General features: G+C 54.1%; 1 protein-coding gene across 2 annotated transcripts in view; it reads right to left on the reverse strand.

Annotated features, from left to right (window-relative positions):
• The window catches only part of LOC116957799 (phosphatase and actin regulator 1-like), a 151597-nt gene extending 140880 nt beyond the window's left edge, over positions 1-10717 (reverse strand). The window contains exons 1-2 of one of the 2 annotated variants that reach the window (XM_076073851.1): positions 10300-10717; positions 9366-9410 (exon numbers count right to left, since the gene is read on the reverse strand). In XM_076073851.1, the coding sequence (XP_075929966.1) occupies positions 9366-9410; positions 10300-10351 (97 nt within the window). In that variant the 5' untranslated portion in view covers positions 10352-10717. The remainder of the gene's footprint in view (positions 1-9365; positions 9411-10299) is intronic. The other variant, XM_032980171.2, reaches the window with a different exon arrangement.
• Between the last annotated feature and the right edge of the window lie 4473 nt (positions 10718-15190).

Below are 15190 nucleotides of genomic sequence, written 5' to 3' on the forward strand. Positions count from 1 at the left end.
CACCTGGTAGTAAGGTGAGTAGTCACACACAAGGTTAGACACCAGGTAGTAAGGTGAGTAGTCACACACAAGGTGAGACACCTGGTAGTAAGGTGAGTAGTCACACACAAGGTGAGTCACCAGGTAGCAAGGTGAGTAGTCACACACAAGGTGAGACACCTGGTAGTAAGGTGAGTAGTCACACACAAGGTGAGTCACCAGGTAGCAAGGTGAGTAGTCACACAAGGTTAGACACCAGGTAGTTAGGTGACTTAGTCACACACAAGGTTAGACACTAGGTAGTAAGGTGAGTAGTCACACACAAGGTTAGACACCTGGTAGCAAGGTGAGTAGTCACACAAGGTGAGACACCAGGTAGTAAGGTGACTTAGTCACACACAAGGTTAGACACCTGGTAGCAAGGTGAGTAGTCACACAAGGTGAGACACCAGGTAGTAAGGTGAGTAGTCACACACAAGGTTAGACACTAGGTAGTTAGGTGAGTAGTCACACACAAGGTGAGACACCTGGAAGTAAGGTGAGTAGTCACACAAGGTTAGACACCAGGTAGCAAGGTGACTTAGTCACACACGGGGTTAGACACCTGGTAGTAAGGTGACTTAGTCACACACAAGGTTATACACCAGGTAGTAAGGTGAGTCGTGTCGTCTCCACATCTCCATATGTGGATCGGAATGTCTGCGCCGTGTGTGTGTAAAAATGCTGTCATCAAGCGCAACGCTTTTCCAAACACTCTCGGCTGAATGCCTTCCTACGCCGTGTCGGTCGTGGGTGTTGTTTGACCATACTTCACCACGCCGGTCAGTGCGGGTTGGTAAATGGCGGTGGGGGTGGGGGGGGATGAAAGGGGGGAGAGGAGGTAGTCAGAACTGGTTCAGTCAGCGCTCGCCTCTCGTTTTAGCCCTCGTCTCGAATGGCACTCAAGGTTTTTGCCTCGATCCTAGCGCACTGCGTTAACCATTGCGCCACCGCTCCCCACAAGGCGCGCGCTCCCGAGCCACGGATGCGCATCGAGTGACGTGGACTCCGGGGCCGGCCGGTGCGACATTGCTCAGGAATCGAGTTTGTGTCGCTACCATCATCATCATCATCAGGCATATTCTATGGTTCTTTCGGTAAAGTCACGTGGATCAAAATAAAAATAAAGTGAATAAAAATAATACAAATATCACGAAGTTTCGATCGCAACACAAGCAATCTATCAACGTGACTTTACCGAAAGAACCCAGGGAATATGAATTCCTGCAGTCACGAAAACGTTTAGTAGCAGGCGTGGTCTCTCCACTGATGAATGGTGGCCTTCCGCAAGCTGCCGCCGCTGCTCACGATCTCGCCATGCCCACGCACCCGCACCGCACCGCCTCTCCCTCGCTGGCGCTTCCTCACGGACGCGTTCACAGCAGAGGGCCGCCGCTCCGTTCCCTGGCCTCGGCCACCATCGGTTCACTGCTGGCGGTGACGCGCCTCGCCCAAGCGGGGAAACTTCAATCCGCGAGCCGGGTGAACGATGAACGTGCGTGCGTGTGTGTGCTCCAGTGTGTGTGTGTGTGTTCCAGTGTGTGTGTGTGTTCTAGTGTGTGTGTGTGTGTGTTCCAGTGTGTGTGTGTGTGTGTTCTCCAGTGTGTGTGTGTGTTCCAGTGTGTGTGTGTTCCAGTGTGTGTGTGTGTTCCAGTGTGTGTGTGTGTGTGTTCCAGTGTGTGTGTGTGTTCCAGTGTGTGTGTGTGTTCCAGTGTGTGTGTGTGTGTGTTCTAGTGTGTGTGTGTGTGTTCTAGTGTGTGTGTGTGTTCCAGTGTGTGTGTGTGTGCTCCAGTGTGTGTGTGTGTGTTCTAGTGTGTGTGTGTGTTCCAGTGTGTGTATGTGTTCTGTAGTGTGTGTGTGTGCTCCAGTGTGTGTGTGTGTGTTCCAGTGTGTGTGTGTGTGTTCCAGTGTGTGTGTGTGTGTTCTCCAGTGTGTGTGTGTGTGCTCCAGTGTGTGTGTGTGTGTTCCAGTGTGTGTGTTCTAGTGTGTGTGTGTGTGTTCTCCAGTGTGTGTATGTGTGTTCCAGTGTGTGTGTGTGTGTTGGCTCCAGTGTGTGTATGTGTGTGTTCCAGTGTGTGTGTGTTCCAGTGTGTGTGTGTGTGTGTGCTCCAGTGTGTGCGTATGTGTGTTCCAGTGTGTGTGTGTGTGTGTTCCAGTGTGTGTATGTGTGTTCTCCAGTGTGTGTGTGTGTGCTCCAGTGTGTGTGTGTGTGTTCCAGTGTGTGTGTGTGTGTTCTAGTGTGTGTGTGTGTTCTCCAGTGTGTGTGTGTGTGTTCCAGTGTGTGTGTGTGTGCTCCAGTGTGTGTGTGTGCTCCAGTGTGTGTGTGTGTTCTGTAGTGTGTGTGTGTGTGTGTTCCAGTGTGTGTGTGTGTGTGTTCTGCAGTGTGTGTGTGTGCTCCAGTGTGTGTGTGTGTTCTAGTGTGTGTGTGTGTGTTCTCCAGTGTGTGTGTGTGTGTGTTCCAGTGTGTGTGTGTGTGCTCCAGTGTGTGTGTGTGTTCCAGTGTGTGTGTGTGTTCTGTAGTGTGTGTGTGTGTTCCAGTGTGTGTGTGTGTGTGTTCTGCAGTGTGTGTGTGTGCTCCAGTGTGTGTGTGTGTTCTGCAGTGTGTGTGTGTGTTCTGTAGTGTGTGTGTGTGTGTTCCAGTGTGTGTGTGTGTGTTCTGCAGTGTGTGTGTGTGCTCCAGTGTGTGTGTGTGTTCTGTAGTGTGTGTGTGTTTTCCAATGTGTTCTCCAGTGTGTGTGTGTGTGCTCCAGTGTGTGTGTGTGTGTAGCGGTTAGCGCTACGCTGCGCTATGAACCTGGCGACCCAGGTTCGATTCCCGCTCACGGCCAACACCAGTGACGATTATCTGAACCGGTCCCGGGCCTCCCCTAGGTCGACTCGGCCTCAAATGAGTACCTGGTGCGGTGTGTACACATCGCCACTGGGGAGACAAAGGCGGTCGGGCGTGGTGCTGGCCACCCACCCCCTCGTGTACCGTTCCGGCCTTCATAGGTGCTCGCTAACAGCACTTGCCCCTACAGTCTGTTAAGGCTATATGGGGGATCTTTGTTTGTGTGTGTGTTCCAGTGTGTGTGTGTGCTCCAGTGTGTGTGTGTGCTCCAGTGTGTGTATGTGTTCTGTAGTGTGTGTGTGTTTTCCAGTGTGTTCTCCAGTGTGTGTGTGTTCTCCAGTGTGTGTGTGTGTTCTCCAGTGTGTGTGTGTGTGCTCCAGTGTGTGTGAGTGTGTGTTCCAGTGTGTGTGTGTGCTCCAGTGTGTGTGTGTGTGTTGGCTCCAGTGTGTGTATGTGTGTGTGTTCCGGCATCGACGCATCCACACAACATCATGGATGCATGCCGGGTCCAAGCAAGAACATCTGCTGGACTACATAGTGACGGACCAGTGGATGCGAGCCCATGTCCTTGACACCAGGACCTACCGTGGAGCTGATCTGCCCTCTGACCATCGACTTGTCATCTGTAAGATGCGCCGCCCATTCTTCCGCTCCGGTGGTGGGTGTACACTCAGGACCCCATTCCAACCAAAAGTGGCCTGGTCTCAGTTATCTGATGAAAGTTGCAAGCGAGAATTTCATCATCGCCTGCGGCTGAGGTTGGCATCGTCCCCCACTCCTGATGTCGAGGGTAAATGGGCGAGGTTTAGAACTGTGACTCATGCGGCTGCAATGTCTGCTTTGGGTACGCGGTCAGGACCTCCCCAGAGACCCTGGCTGACAGAGGAGGTGTTCAGGATGTTTGAGAAAAAGCGACAGGTCCACTGTCATCGGCTACAGAATCCCACGTCAGAGAATGAGGAGGCTTACCGCAACCTTCGCTCGGAGGTTCGGAGAGCCGTGAGGCGCTGCAAGGATGGGTGGTGGTCGCGGGTTGCTGAGGAGATGGAGTCTGCCTCAGTGGCCCGCGATCACAAATATCACAAATCTCTATTTAACGCCATCAAAAAAGTAACCTGCAGCACCACACCTTTTACCATCATTAGGGGAAAAAACGGTGATCCAATCTCTGACCCCCAGGAACAGGTTTGCAGATTTGCTGAGCATTTCTGTGAGGTCCTGGGGGAGGGAAAATCCCTCAGCCAGGAAAACATCGTGGCACAAAGTGAGGATGACCCTGCTGAGGCTGCGGTGCCTCAAATATTGGAAGAAGTCACCCCCTGTGAGTGGCTGGCTGAGGTGCCATCTGTTGAGGAAGTACTGAGGGCGATCCGGAGTCTGAGACCAGGAAAGGCAGCGGGCAGAGATGATCTCCCAAGCGAAATGCTGAGGGAGGGTGGAGTTTGTGCACAGACTGCCCTATATGACATAATAACAACAGTCTGGACCACTGGACAGGTTCCGCAGGATAGGAAGGATGCCCTGGTGGTCCCCCTTTTTTAAGAAGGGGGACCGCACAGACTGTAACAACTACAGGGGCATTTCACTCCTCAGTGTGTCGGGAAAGGTCCTGGCAAGGATTATTCAACATCGCCTTGCCAGGCACGCTGAGGAGAGGCTTGCGGAGCCCCAGTGCAGTTTCAGGAAAGGGCGGTCCTGCACAGATGCCATATTTTCTGTCCATCTGCTACAGCAGAGGTGTAGGGAATTCCAGCAAGATCTACATCTCTGCTTTATTGACCTGGTCAAGGCCTATGATACCATCAATAGGCCTGGGCTCTGGGTTGTTCTTCGTGCTTTTGGAGTACCTGACCCTCTGCTCACGACCATTAAGGACCTTCATGATGGTGAGCGGGCCCGGGTAAAACTACGTGGCCGGGAGTCTGAGCCTTTCCCTGTACACCTTGGGGTGCGACAGGGATGTCCTCTGGCTCCCACATTATTTAACATCTATTTCGACCACGTAGTTCGTGAAGCCTTCAATAGCTGTACCGGGGGAATCTACATATGGTACAGATATAATGGGAGGCTGATCGATGCCCGGGTGCGGTCAAGGGATGGCTCCCTATTGCTCAACCACGTTATGTATGCTGATGATTTGGTAATAGCTGCTCATTCAGAGGAGGAGTTGGAGACGCTGCTGCTGAGACTGGAGCGTGCCACTAAGAGATGGGGCCCTTACCATCAGCCCCACCAAAACTAAGCACCTGCCTGGGTATTTTGTACCATCGGACACTCCACCCCCATAACTCCCAATCGGTGATGGGGCAGTTGTGGAGAGAGTGGAGAGTTTCCCATACCTGGGAAGTGTGCTTATGACCGGCTCCAGTTTAACAGCAGAGGTCTCACTCCGAATCAGTGGAGCGGCAATATCTTTTCATCGGTTGCGTAACGCTGTGTGGAAGCTACCTGGTCTGTCGCTCCGCACTAAGCTTCAGATCTTCTCGGCCACGGTCATTCCCTCCCTTCTCTACGCTTGCGAAACGTGGACCCCCCTAATGGAACATCTTCGCCGGTTAGAAACATTTAGGCTGGCCTGCCTACGATCCATCCTGGGTTTAACCAGACTGGATTGTGTGAGAAGCTCACAAATCCTTGAAAGATCTGGGCAAGGTCCCATCGGTGAGCTCCTCCGGCAGGCAAGGCTGCGATGGCTGGGTCATGTAGCCCGCATGCCCAGCCACCGCATGCCGAAACAGCTTTGTTCGGCCGGATCGAGGGGGCTAAGCGGGCGCGGCACGGGCTAGAGAAGAGATGGAGTGATGTGGTACAGGAGGACGTGGAGCTGAGTGGACTTGCCGATGACTGGTACCAGCGGTGTCAAGATCGGCCTCTGTGGAGGAGGCTCGTTAAAGACGCTACTGGACAGTTGGAGGTAGTCGCCCTCCAACAACAACGGAGGGCGGAGGAGCGACGCTCACAACAACGAGCGGAGCGCCGGGTGGCTAAAGCACAGCAGGTTGGCACAGTAGGGGGCACAGGTGGTGCATCAGCCAGTCATCTCAGTCAGTCGACCCGTGGCACCTGGGTCTGCCCAGTGACCTCCTGCCAGCGGGCGTTCGACACTTCACGTGGCCTCACGGTGCACATAGCCTGGCACAAGCGTCGTGGTGACGTCACCGCCACTTAGTGGCGAATGGCGGTTGTTGTTGTTGTTGTGTGTGCTCCAGTGTGTGTGTGTGTGTGCTCCAGTGTGTGTGTGCTCCAGTGTGTGTGTGTGTGTTCTGCAGTGTGTGTGTGTGCTCCAGTGTGTGTGTGTGCTCCAGTGTGTGTGTGTGTGTGCTCCAGTGTGTGTGTGTGTGTTCTCACACACACACACACTGTTGTGGGGAGCGATAGTGTGGCGGTTAGCGCGCTGCGCTATGAACCTGGCGACCCAGGTTCGATTCCCGCTCACGGCCAACACCAGTGACGATTATCTGAACCGGTCCCGGGCCTCCCCTAGGTCGACTCAGCCTCAAATGAGTACCTGGTGCGGTGTGTAAACATTGCCACTAGCGAGACAAAGGCGGTCGGGCGTGGTGCTGGCCACCCACTCCCTCGTGTACCGTTCCGGCCTTCATAGGTGCTCGCTAACAGCACTTGCTCCTACAGTCTGTTAAGGCTATATGGGGGATCTTTGTCTTTGTGTGTGTGTTCTCCAGTGCGCGTGTCGCTTTCTCTAGTCGGTATGTAACTGAGAGCATGCGTCATTTATCGAACCCATATGCTCATTGTAATACTACAAACAACACGTATGTATGCATGCGTGTTGAACTTCTTTTCGCACCGTACGTAGCCAACCGTGCTAATCGGAGGTGCGTTTAGAAATATGCATGGAGATTATTTGGATAATTTTGCAGCTATAAATGTCCAAATGATGAGACACGTTGTTGTTGAGTTCGTGGCCAAGTCGCTCCTGAATAATAAGTTTAATGCCTTCGGTGGGCTTTGCCTGGTAGCATTGGGATGGTTTAGTGTTGTATTTGTTTGCGTTTGGGTGATTGGTTTACATTCATAGTACTTTGCATTTCTAACGTGTCTACGTATTGTGTTTGTTGTTGTGCGCCGACTGGACATCTGTTAAACAAAGAGCTTCATAGCTCATCGGATTTCTCCTGCAGTATCAATACATATTTTGATTCTGAAGACAGGAGGGAATATTACACACGTGGGATGATGATGATGATGATGAATAATCCTTTACAATTACGCACGTTTACCCCAAGTTATCTTCACCGAGTCTCAAGACTCTTTGTTCAGGAGGTTTCTGCCAAGTTTGCTTGCAGCAGCGACCCATGCTGCCGCTGCTGTATGTGTCTGTGTGTTACCCAGATGAGTGATTCGCAGGTGATATTTTCAGCACTTGGGATGCCGTTTTGCCCAATGACAGCGCTGGGATTTCACTTGTTTAGGCGATGACGCGGAGGAAAAACCCACGCGCACACGAAGCGGTAGAGCGTACAAACTCCACAGCAGTGAGGCGACCGAGTCGGGAATCTAACCCAGGCCCTTCTAGCTGCGAGGCCCGAGTGCCACCACTGCGACCGACGGACGAGACCGGCGATGGAATTGCAGCCCAAGGAGGCGGGAACGCGTCCAGCGGGAGCAGCACCGCCAAAGGATGTAGCGACGATGTCGGCTCAGTGCGATGGTGATGGTTCAGTGTTGTATTTGTACGTGTTCTAGATTTGAAGCTTTCGTGACTGCGAGGATTCATACTCTTTGGTTTTTTTCGGTAAAGTGACACGTAGGTAAAATAAAATAAATGAAAACAACTAAATTAAATCACGACGTTTCGGAGGCAACGCAAGCTTCCGTCTTCAGGTGGAACAGTCACAGCAGAATTAGCTGTGTCAAGTGAACAGCTCTGGGACACACGAGATTATATACAGGTTAAGGGGGGGGGGGGAGCCAGGGAGGGACGTGGGTGGGGAGGGGGGGGGCTAAGTTAAGCCACCTTTTGTTAATCTGCATGGGGTTCTGGTGGAGGCGGTGGTGTACTTGCACGTAAAACCACCTTTTGTTATGCTGCAGGGGGTTCGGGGGGAGGGTGATGACGTGCTGCACGAGAGCGAGTACAATCCTGGTAGAAACGGAAATGGCTGTACAATTATAAGCCAGCTAAAGTTTGACTTGGTTGATGACATCTTTCCAAAAGTTGCCCAATTTAAAACCATCCTCTCGGTTGAGGTTGTGTCTATGTTTGTATATCTGGATGGCTTCATGGACAAATCTGTGGTAATAACCGGGAGGTTTGCAGAGTACTTTGGTATCGGAGAAGACAATCTCATGAGAACCCGCTGTGATGAAACAATGATCAGCCACGGCCGAATAATTCGTTCTGCCGTGTTTCACATCTGATTTGTGCTCGCGAATTCGGTCAGAAATATGTCGTTTCGTCTCCCCGATATAGCAGTCACCACAGGTACAACTCAATTTGTATACACCGGGGTACTGTAAGTCAGGAATGACATCCTTTACGGATGGGATCAGATCACGGATTTTGTGTACTGTATTGAACCGGACCTGGATCTTATGTTTGTTTAGAATTTTGGAAATCTTTAGTCAAAGTACTATGCAAACCTCCCGGTTATTACCACAGATTTGTCCATGAAGCCATCTAGATTTACAAACATAGACACAACTTCAACCGAGAGGACGGTTTTAAATTGAGCAACTTTTGGAAATATGTCATCAACCAAGTCAAACTTTAGCTGGCTTATAATTATACAGCCATTGCCGTTTCTACCAGGATTGTACTCGCTCTCGTGCAGCGCGCCATCACCCTCCCCCCGAACCCCCTGCAGCATAACAAAAGGTGGTTTTACGTGCAAGTACACCACCGCCTCCACCAGAACCCCCTGCAGAATAACAAAAGGTGGTTTAACGTGCGAGTACACCACCGCCTCCACCAGAACCCCCTGCAGATTAACAAGGTGGCTTAACTTAGCCCCCCTCCCCACCCACGTCCCTCCCTGGCTCCTCCCCCCCCCTTAACCTGTATATAATCTCGTGTGTCCCAGAGCTGTTCACTTGACACAGCTAATTCTGCTGTGACTGTTCCACCTGAAGACGGAAGCTTGTGTTGCCTCCGAAACGTCGTGATTTAATTTAGTTGTTTTCATTTATTTTATTTTACCTACGTTATTTTACCTACGTGACTTTACCGTAAAAAAACACAGAGTATTTGTACGTGTGTTGGGCTATCTGTTTACCTTTCTTGTACTTATCGTGTGTTTGTCGTCGTTGTTGTTGTAGCATTCTTACCCCGTGCCCCTACTGGACATCTGTTAACAAAGAGCTTTATAGCCCATAGGATCTCCCCCAGTCATAAATAAATCCGATTCTGCGCGCAGTCAGCGAGGGAGTTGGATGGCGGCGGTGTCTCTGGGCCGTGAGTGACGGGACGGCGAGGAGCAGGTACCCGGCTTTCATCCAGCGGCGGATAGACCACGGCCGACGGTTTCGGTTTCGCGTGAAACGGGCGCAAGCTTACCTTGCAGGCGCAGTCCGAAGCGCTGGAGGAATTCGTCCGTGTCTGCTGCAAGGGAGAGGAGAGGGGGCATGTTTGCCGGCAGCGCGCGGACACTGTGAGACGGCACCACGCGCGCCACGTGTCGATCAGACGCCCGAAGGCGTCGGGTCTCCGAAGCTAAGCGGCCTCAAGGCTGGATGCTGCTCGGATGGGCGAGCAACTTGAGTCTTTGAAGCCCGTAGGGTCCCGGGGGGCGTACGTGGCGGGCAGCACATGCGACTAAACTCCTCCGTTAAACAAAACAAAAAAAAACCACATCACCTGCGTCTATGCTGCGCGCCTCCAGCAAATCGCGAGGAACAGCCGCGTGGTGAAGTGTGGCTAAATATACCTCCGCGACCCGCACGGCTCTCATCCAGCGGTGGATTGACGAGCGCTGCGACATCGCAACGCGGAGCGATGCCAATCTCCGTTTGGCCGTAGGTGGACATTTCCACAATGAAGTCACGTATGTAGAAATACAATAAAATTATATTAAAATAAAAAAAAACAATCACGACGTTTCGATCACAACGCAAGCGATCTTCATCGTCGCGATCGCAAAGTCGTGATTGTTTTTTTTTGTTTTAATATAATTTTATTGTATTTCTACACACGTGACTTTTCCGAAAGAAAAAAAACAACAACAATGAGTAATTTTACGCGGTCACCAAAGCTTCAATACTTTATTATTTCCGCAATTCCTTTGACGGTGTCCGATCTGCTTGGGCAATGTGCGCACGGACTGCGATGCAGTACAGCGTGCCTCGATGTTTCGCCGCGATGTGCCCAGCGTGATACGTTCAGACGGGACACACAAGAAGCGCCCTTTTGCAAGCGAGAGGTACGAGCGGCGTGTCACCTCTTGCCGGTGTGCCGGCTCAGGATCTTTGTCCGCCGCCACCAAGCGAGTTACCTGAGCGAGTCGCCTCGACGTCGTCAGGCTCAGGGCGATTCCTCGGCTCCATCTACCACGGTGTCTTTCGCCGACGCTCAGTTTCTCAATGCGAGTACCGCTGCTGCAGTGATGATGATGATGATCATGCAGCGATGATGATGATGCAGCGATGATGATCATGTAACGATGATGATGATCATGCAGCGATGATGATGATCATGCAGCGATGATGATGATGATCATGCAGCGATGATGATTATGATGATGATGCAGCGATGATGATGAAGCGATGACGATCATGCAGCGATAAAGATCATGCAGCGATGATGATGATGAAGCGATGATGAAGATGATGATTGTTACAGGGCGCGTGGTTGACGCTCGCTGCTCGAGACGCTGCCGGTCGGAGCGACTGATACTGAACTCGAAGTCCCTTTGAATGCGGTGACTCAGAGGCACGGTGGGGGGGGGGCGCTGAGGCAGACACGGGGGGCGCGCTCAGAGACGTCTATACACGAAGTAACTTTGACGGCAGCGTGCCATATTCCCCAGGGCAGTGTGGCACACACGCGCACACACACGCACACACACGCAGACACGCACGCACACACACGCACGCACACACACGCGCGCACACACACGCAGACACACGCAGACACACGCACACACACACGCACACACGCACACACACACGCGCACACACACGCAGACACACACGCACACACGCACACACACACGCAGACACACACGGACACTCACACCACAATGATGCCCGTACAGCCATGACAGCCTGTTGTGGCAGGTGCTGTCAACGAACACCTATGAACAAGGGGGTGGGTGGCCAGCACCCCGCCCGGCCGCCTTTGTCTCCCGAGTGGCGATGTTTTACACGCCGCACCAGGTGCTCATCTATGGCTGAGTCGACCTAGCGGTTACCGGTTCAAATAATCGTCACTGGCGGTGTTGGCGTAGCGCTCACCACTGCACGACCGCTCCCCACACACAAACGCACACGCACGCACGCGCACATACACACGAATACAAAGATCCCCCGTATAGCCTTCAACAGACTGTAGGGGCAAGTGCTGTAGCGAGCACCTACACAATTACACACACGCACACAATCACACGCAATCACACACGCGCAATCACACAATCACACACGCAATCACACACGCGCAATCACACGCACACAATTACACACACGAAATCACACAAGTACAATCACACAATCACTCGCGCAATCACACACGCACAATTACACACACGACATCACACAACCACACACGCAATCACACATGCACAATCACACGCAATCACCTACGCGCAATCACACACACGCAATCACACAAGTACAATCACACAAGTACAATCACACACACGCAATCACACACACGCAATCACACAAGTACAATCACATACGCGCAATCACACACACGCAATCACACAAGTACAATCACATAAGTACAATCACATACGCGCAATCACACACGCAATCACACAAGTACAATCTCACACACACGCAATCACACACACGCAATAACAAGTACAATCACACGCAATCACACAAGAACAATCACACACACGCAATCACACACACGCAATCACACGAGTACAATCACACACAATCACACACACGCGCAATCACACACACGCAATAACACAAGTACAATCACACACGCAATCACACGAGTACAATCACACACACGCAATCACACGAGTACAATCACACACACACGCAATCACACACACGCAATCACACAATCACACACACACACAATCACACGAGTACAATCACACACACGCAATCACACGAGTACAATCACACACAATCACACACGCGCGCACGACAGCCCTGCACGGGGGGTCACCATGGGAACTGATCAATTAGCATCATGATCACGTGACCGCGGGGGTGGCAGAGCGAGCTGCCGCACGTGGAGACAGAATTAGAAAAGAAACCACCTCACACTCTCACACCTCACACTCTCACACCTCACTCCCTCACCCCTCACACCCTCACCCCTCACACCCTCACCCCTCACACTCTCACCCCTCACACCCTCACATCCTCACTCCCTCACACCCTCACTCCCTCACATCCTCACCCTCACTCCCTCACATCCTCACCCTCACACCCTCACTCACTCCTCACACCCTCACACTCTCACCCCTCACACCCTCACATCCTCACTCCCTCACACTCTCACCCCTCACACTCACCCCTCACACTCACCCCTCACTCCCTCACACCCTCACTCCCTCACACCCTCACCCCTCACACTCTCACATCCTCACCCCTCACTCCCTCACTCCCTCACACCCTCACCCCTCACCCCTCACACCCTCACCCCTCATTCCCTCACACCCTCACCCCTCACCCTCACTCCCTCACACTCTCACCCCTCACTCTCTCACCCCTCACTCCCTCACCCCTCACTCCCTCACACTATCACCCCTCACACTCTCACTCCCTCACACCCCCACTCCCTCACACCCTCACCCCCTCACCCCTCACTCCCTCACTCCCTCACCCCTCACACTCTCACATCCTCACTCCCTCACACCCTCACCCCTCACCCCTCACACCCTCACCCCTCACCCCTCACTCCCTCACTCCCTCACCCCTCACACCCTCACTCCCTCACACCCTCACTCCCTCACACCCTCACATCCTCACTCCCTCACACCCTCACCCCTCACCCCTCACACCCTCACTCCCTCACACCCTCACCCCTCACACCTCACACCCTCACTCCCTCACACCTCCTCCCTCACACCCTCACCCCCTCACACCTCACTCCCTCACACCTCACTCCCTCACCCCTCACACCTCACTCCCTCACACCTCACTCCCTCACCCCACACACCTCACACCTCACAACCCTCACTCCCTCACCCCTCACACCTCACTCCCTCACCCCTCACCCTCACTCCCTCACACCTCACTCCCTCACACCTCACTCCCTCACCCCTCACACCCTCATACCCTCACCCCTCACACCCCTCACCCCTCACTCCCTCACCCCTCACACCTCACACCCTCACCCCTCACACCTCACTCCCTCACACCCTCACCCCTCACCCCTCACACACTCACCCCTCACTCCCTCACTCCTCACCCCTCACTCCCTCACACTCTCACCCCTCACACTCTCACCCCTCACTCCCTCACCCCTCACTCCCTCACTCCCTCACACTATCACCCCTCACACTCTCACTCCCTCACACCCTCACTCCCTCACACCCTCACCCCCACACCCTCACCCCTCACTCCCTCACTCCCTCACACTCTCACATCCTCACTCCCTCACACCCTCACCCCTCACCCCTCACCCCTCACACCCTCACCCCTCACCCCTCACTCCCTCACTCCCTCACCCCTCACACCCTCACTCCCTCACACCCTCACATCCTCACCTCCCTCACACCCTCACCCCTCACCCCTCACCCCTCACTCCCTCACACCCTCACCCCTCACACCTCACACCCTCACTCCTCACACCTCACTCCCTCACACCCTCACCCCTCACACCTCACTCCCTCACACTTTACTCCCTCACCCCTCACACCTCACTCCCTCACACCTCACTCCCTCACCCCTCACACCTCACACCCTCACTCCCTCACCCCTCACACCTCACTCCCTCACCCCTCACACCTCACTCCCTCACACCTCACTCCCTCACACCTCACTCCCTCACCCCTCACACCCTCATACCCTCACCCCTCACACCCTCACACCCTCACTCCCTCACCCCTCACACCCTCACCCCTCACCCCTCACATCCCATCCCTCACACTCTCACCCCTCACACTCTCACCCCTCACACCTCACACTCTCACACCCTCCCCCTCACACCCTCACCCTCACACCCTCACACCCTCACACCCTCACCCCTCACACCCTCACTCCCTCACACCCTCACTCCCTCACACCCTCACCCCTCACACCCTCACTCCCTCACACCCTCACCCCTCACCCCTCACACTCTCACACCCTCACCCCTCACACCCTCACTCCTCACCCCTCACACCCTCACTCCCTCACACCCTCACCCCTCACACCCTCACTCCCTCACACCCTCACCCCTCACCCCTCACTCCCTCACATCCTCACTCCCTCACATCCTCACTCCCTCACACCCTCACCCCTCACCCCTCACACCCTCACCCTCACCCCTCACTCCCTCACACCCTCACCCCTCACCCCTCACACCCTCACCCCTCACACCCTCACACCCTCACCCCTCACACCTCACACCCTCACCTCCCTCACCCTCACACCCTCACTCCTCACACCCTCACTCCCTCACTCCCTCACCCTCACACCCTCACCCCTCACACCCTCACCCTCACCCCTCACTCTTCACACACTCACCCCTCACCCCTCAAACCCTCACTCCACACACCCTCACGCCACACACACATACACACATCTCACTCAATGACCGTTGAAGCGTACCACACACACACAGATGCACTCACTCAGCTCCATTTATAACGTCTCATTAAAATTAACAAATGTAATTAACAAAGAAAATCTAAATGTGGACTCGCATGTAATAACAATAATCCCCATCCCCTTGTCGCTCTGCTGCCTGCTGTGATTACAAACCTCGTGACGACGGCGCACGGGGGGACGTGCCCCCCCCCCCCCCCACAGAGCCCCCCGCAGTGCCCCCCTCTCCAGCGCCCCCCTACACCCCAGCGCCCCCCGCCCCCACAGCGCTTCCCCCCCCCCAACGCCCTCCCCTCAGATCCCCGCCCCCCACACCGCCCCCGAGAGCCCCCCCCTCCACAGAGCGCCCCCCCCCTCACGAGCCACGCCCCCTACAGAGGCTGCCTCTGTAGGGGGCGTGGCGCCCCCCCCCCCCCAGCAGGGCGCGAGGCGGCAGGAGGCCCGTGG

The sequence above is a fragment of the Petromyzon marinus genome, chromosome 43 (assembly GCF_048934315.1).
Source record: "Petromyzon marinus isolate PM22_M1 ecotype Great Lakes invasive population chromosome 43, UKy_Petmar_22M1.pri1.0, whole genome shotgun sequence".
Lineage (NCBI taxonomy): Eukaryota > Metazoa > Chordata > Hyperoartia > Petromyzontiformes > Petromyzontidae > Petromyzon > Petromyzon marinus.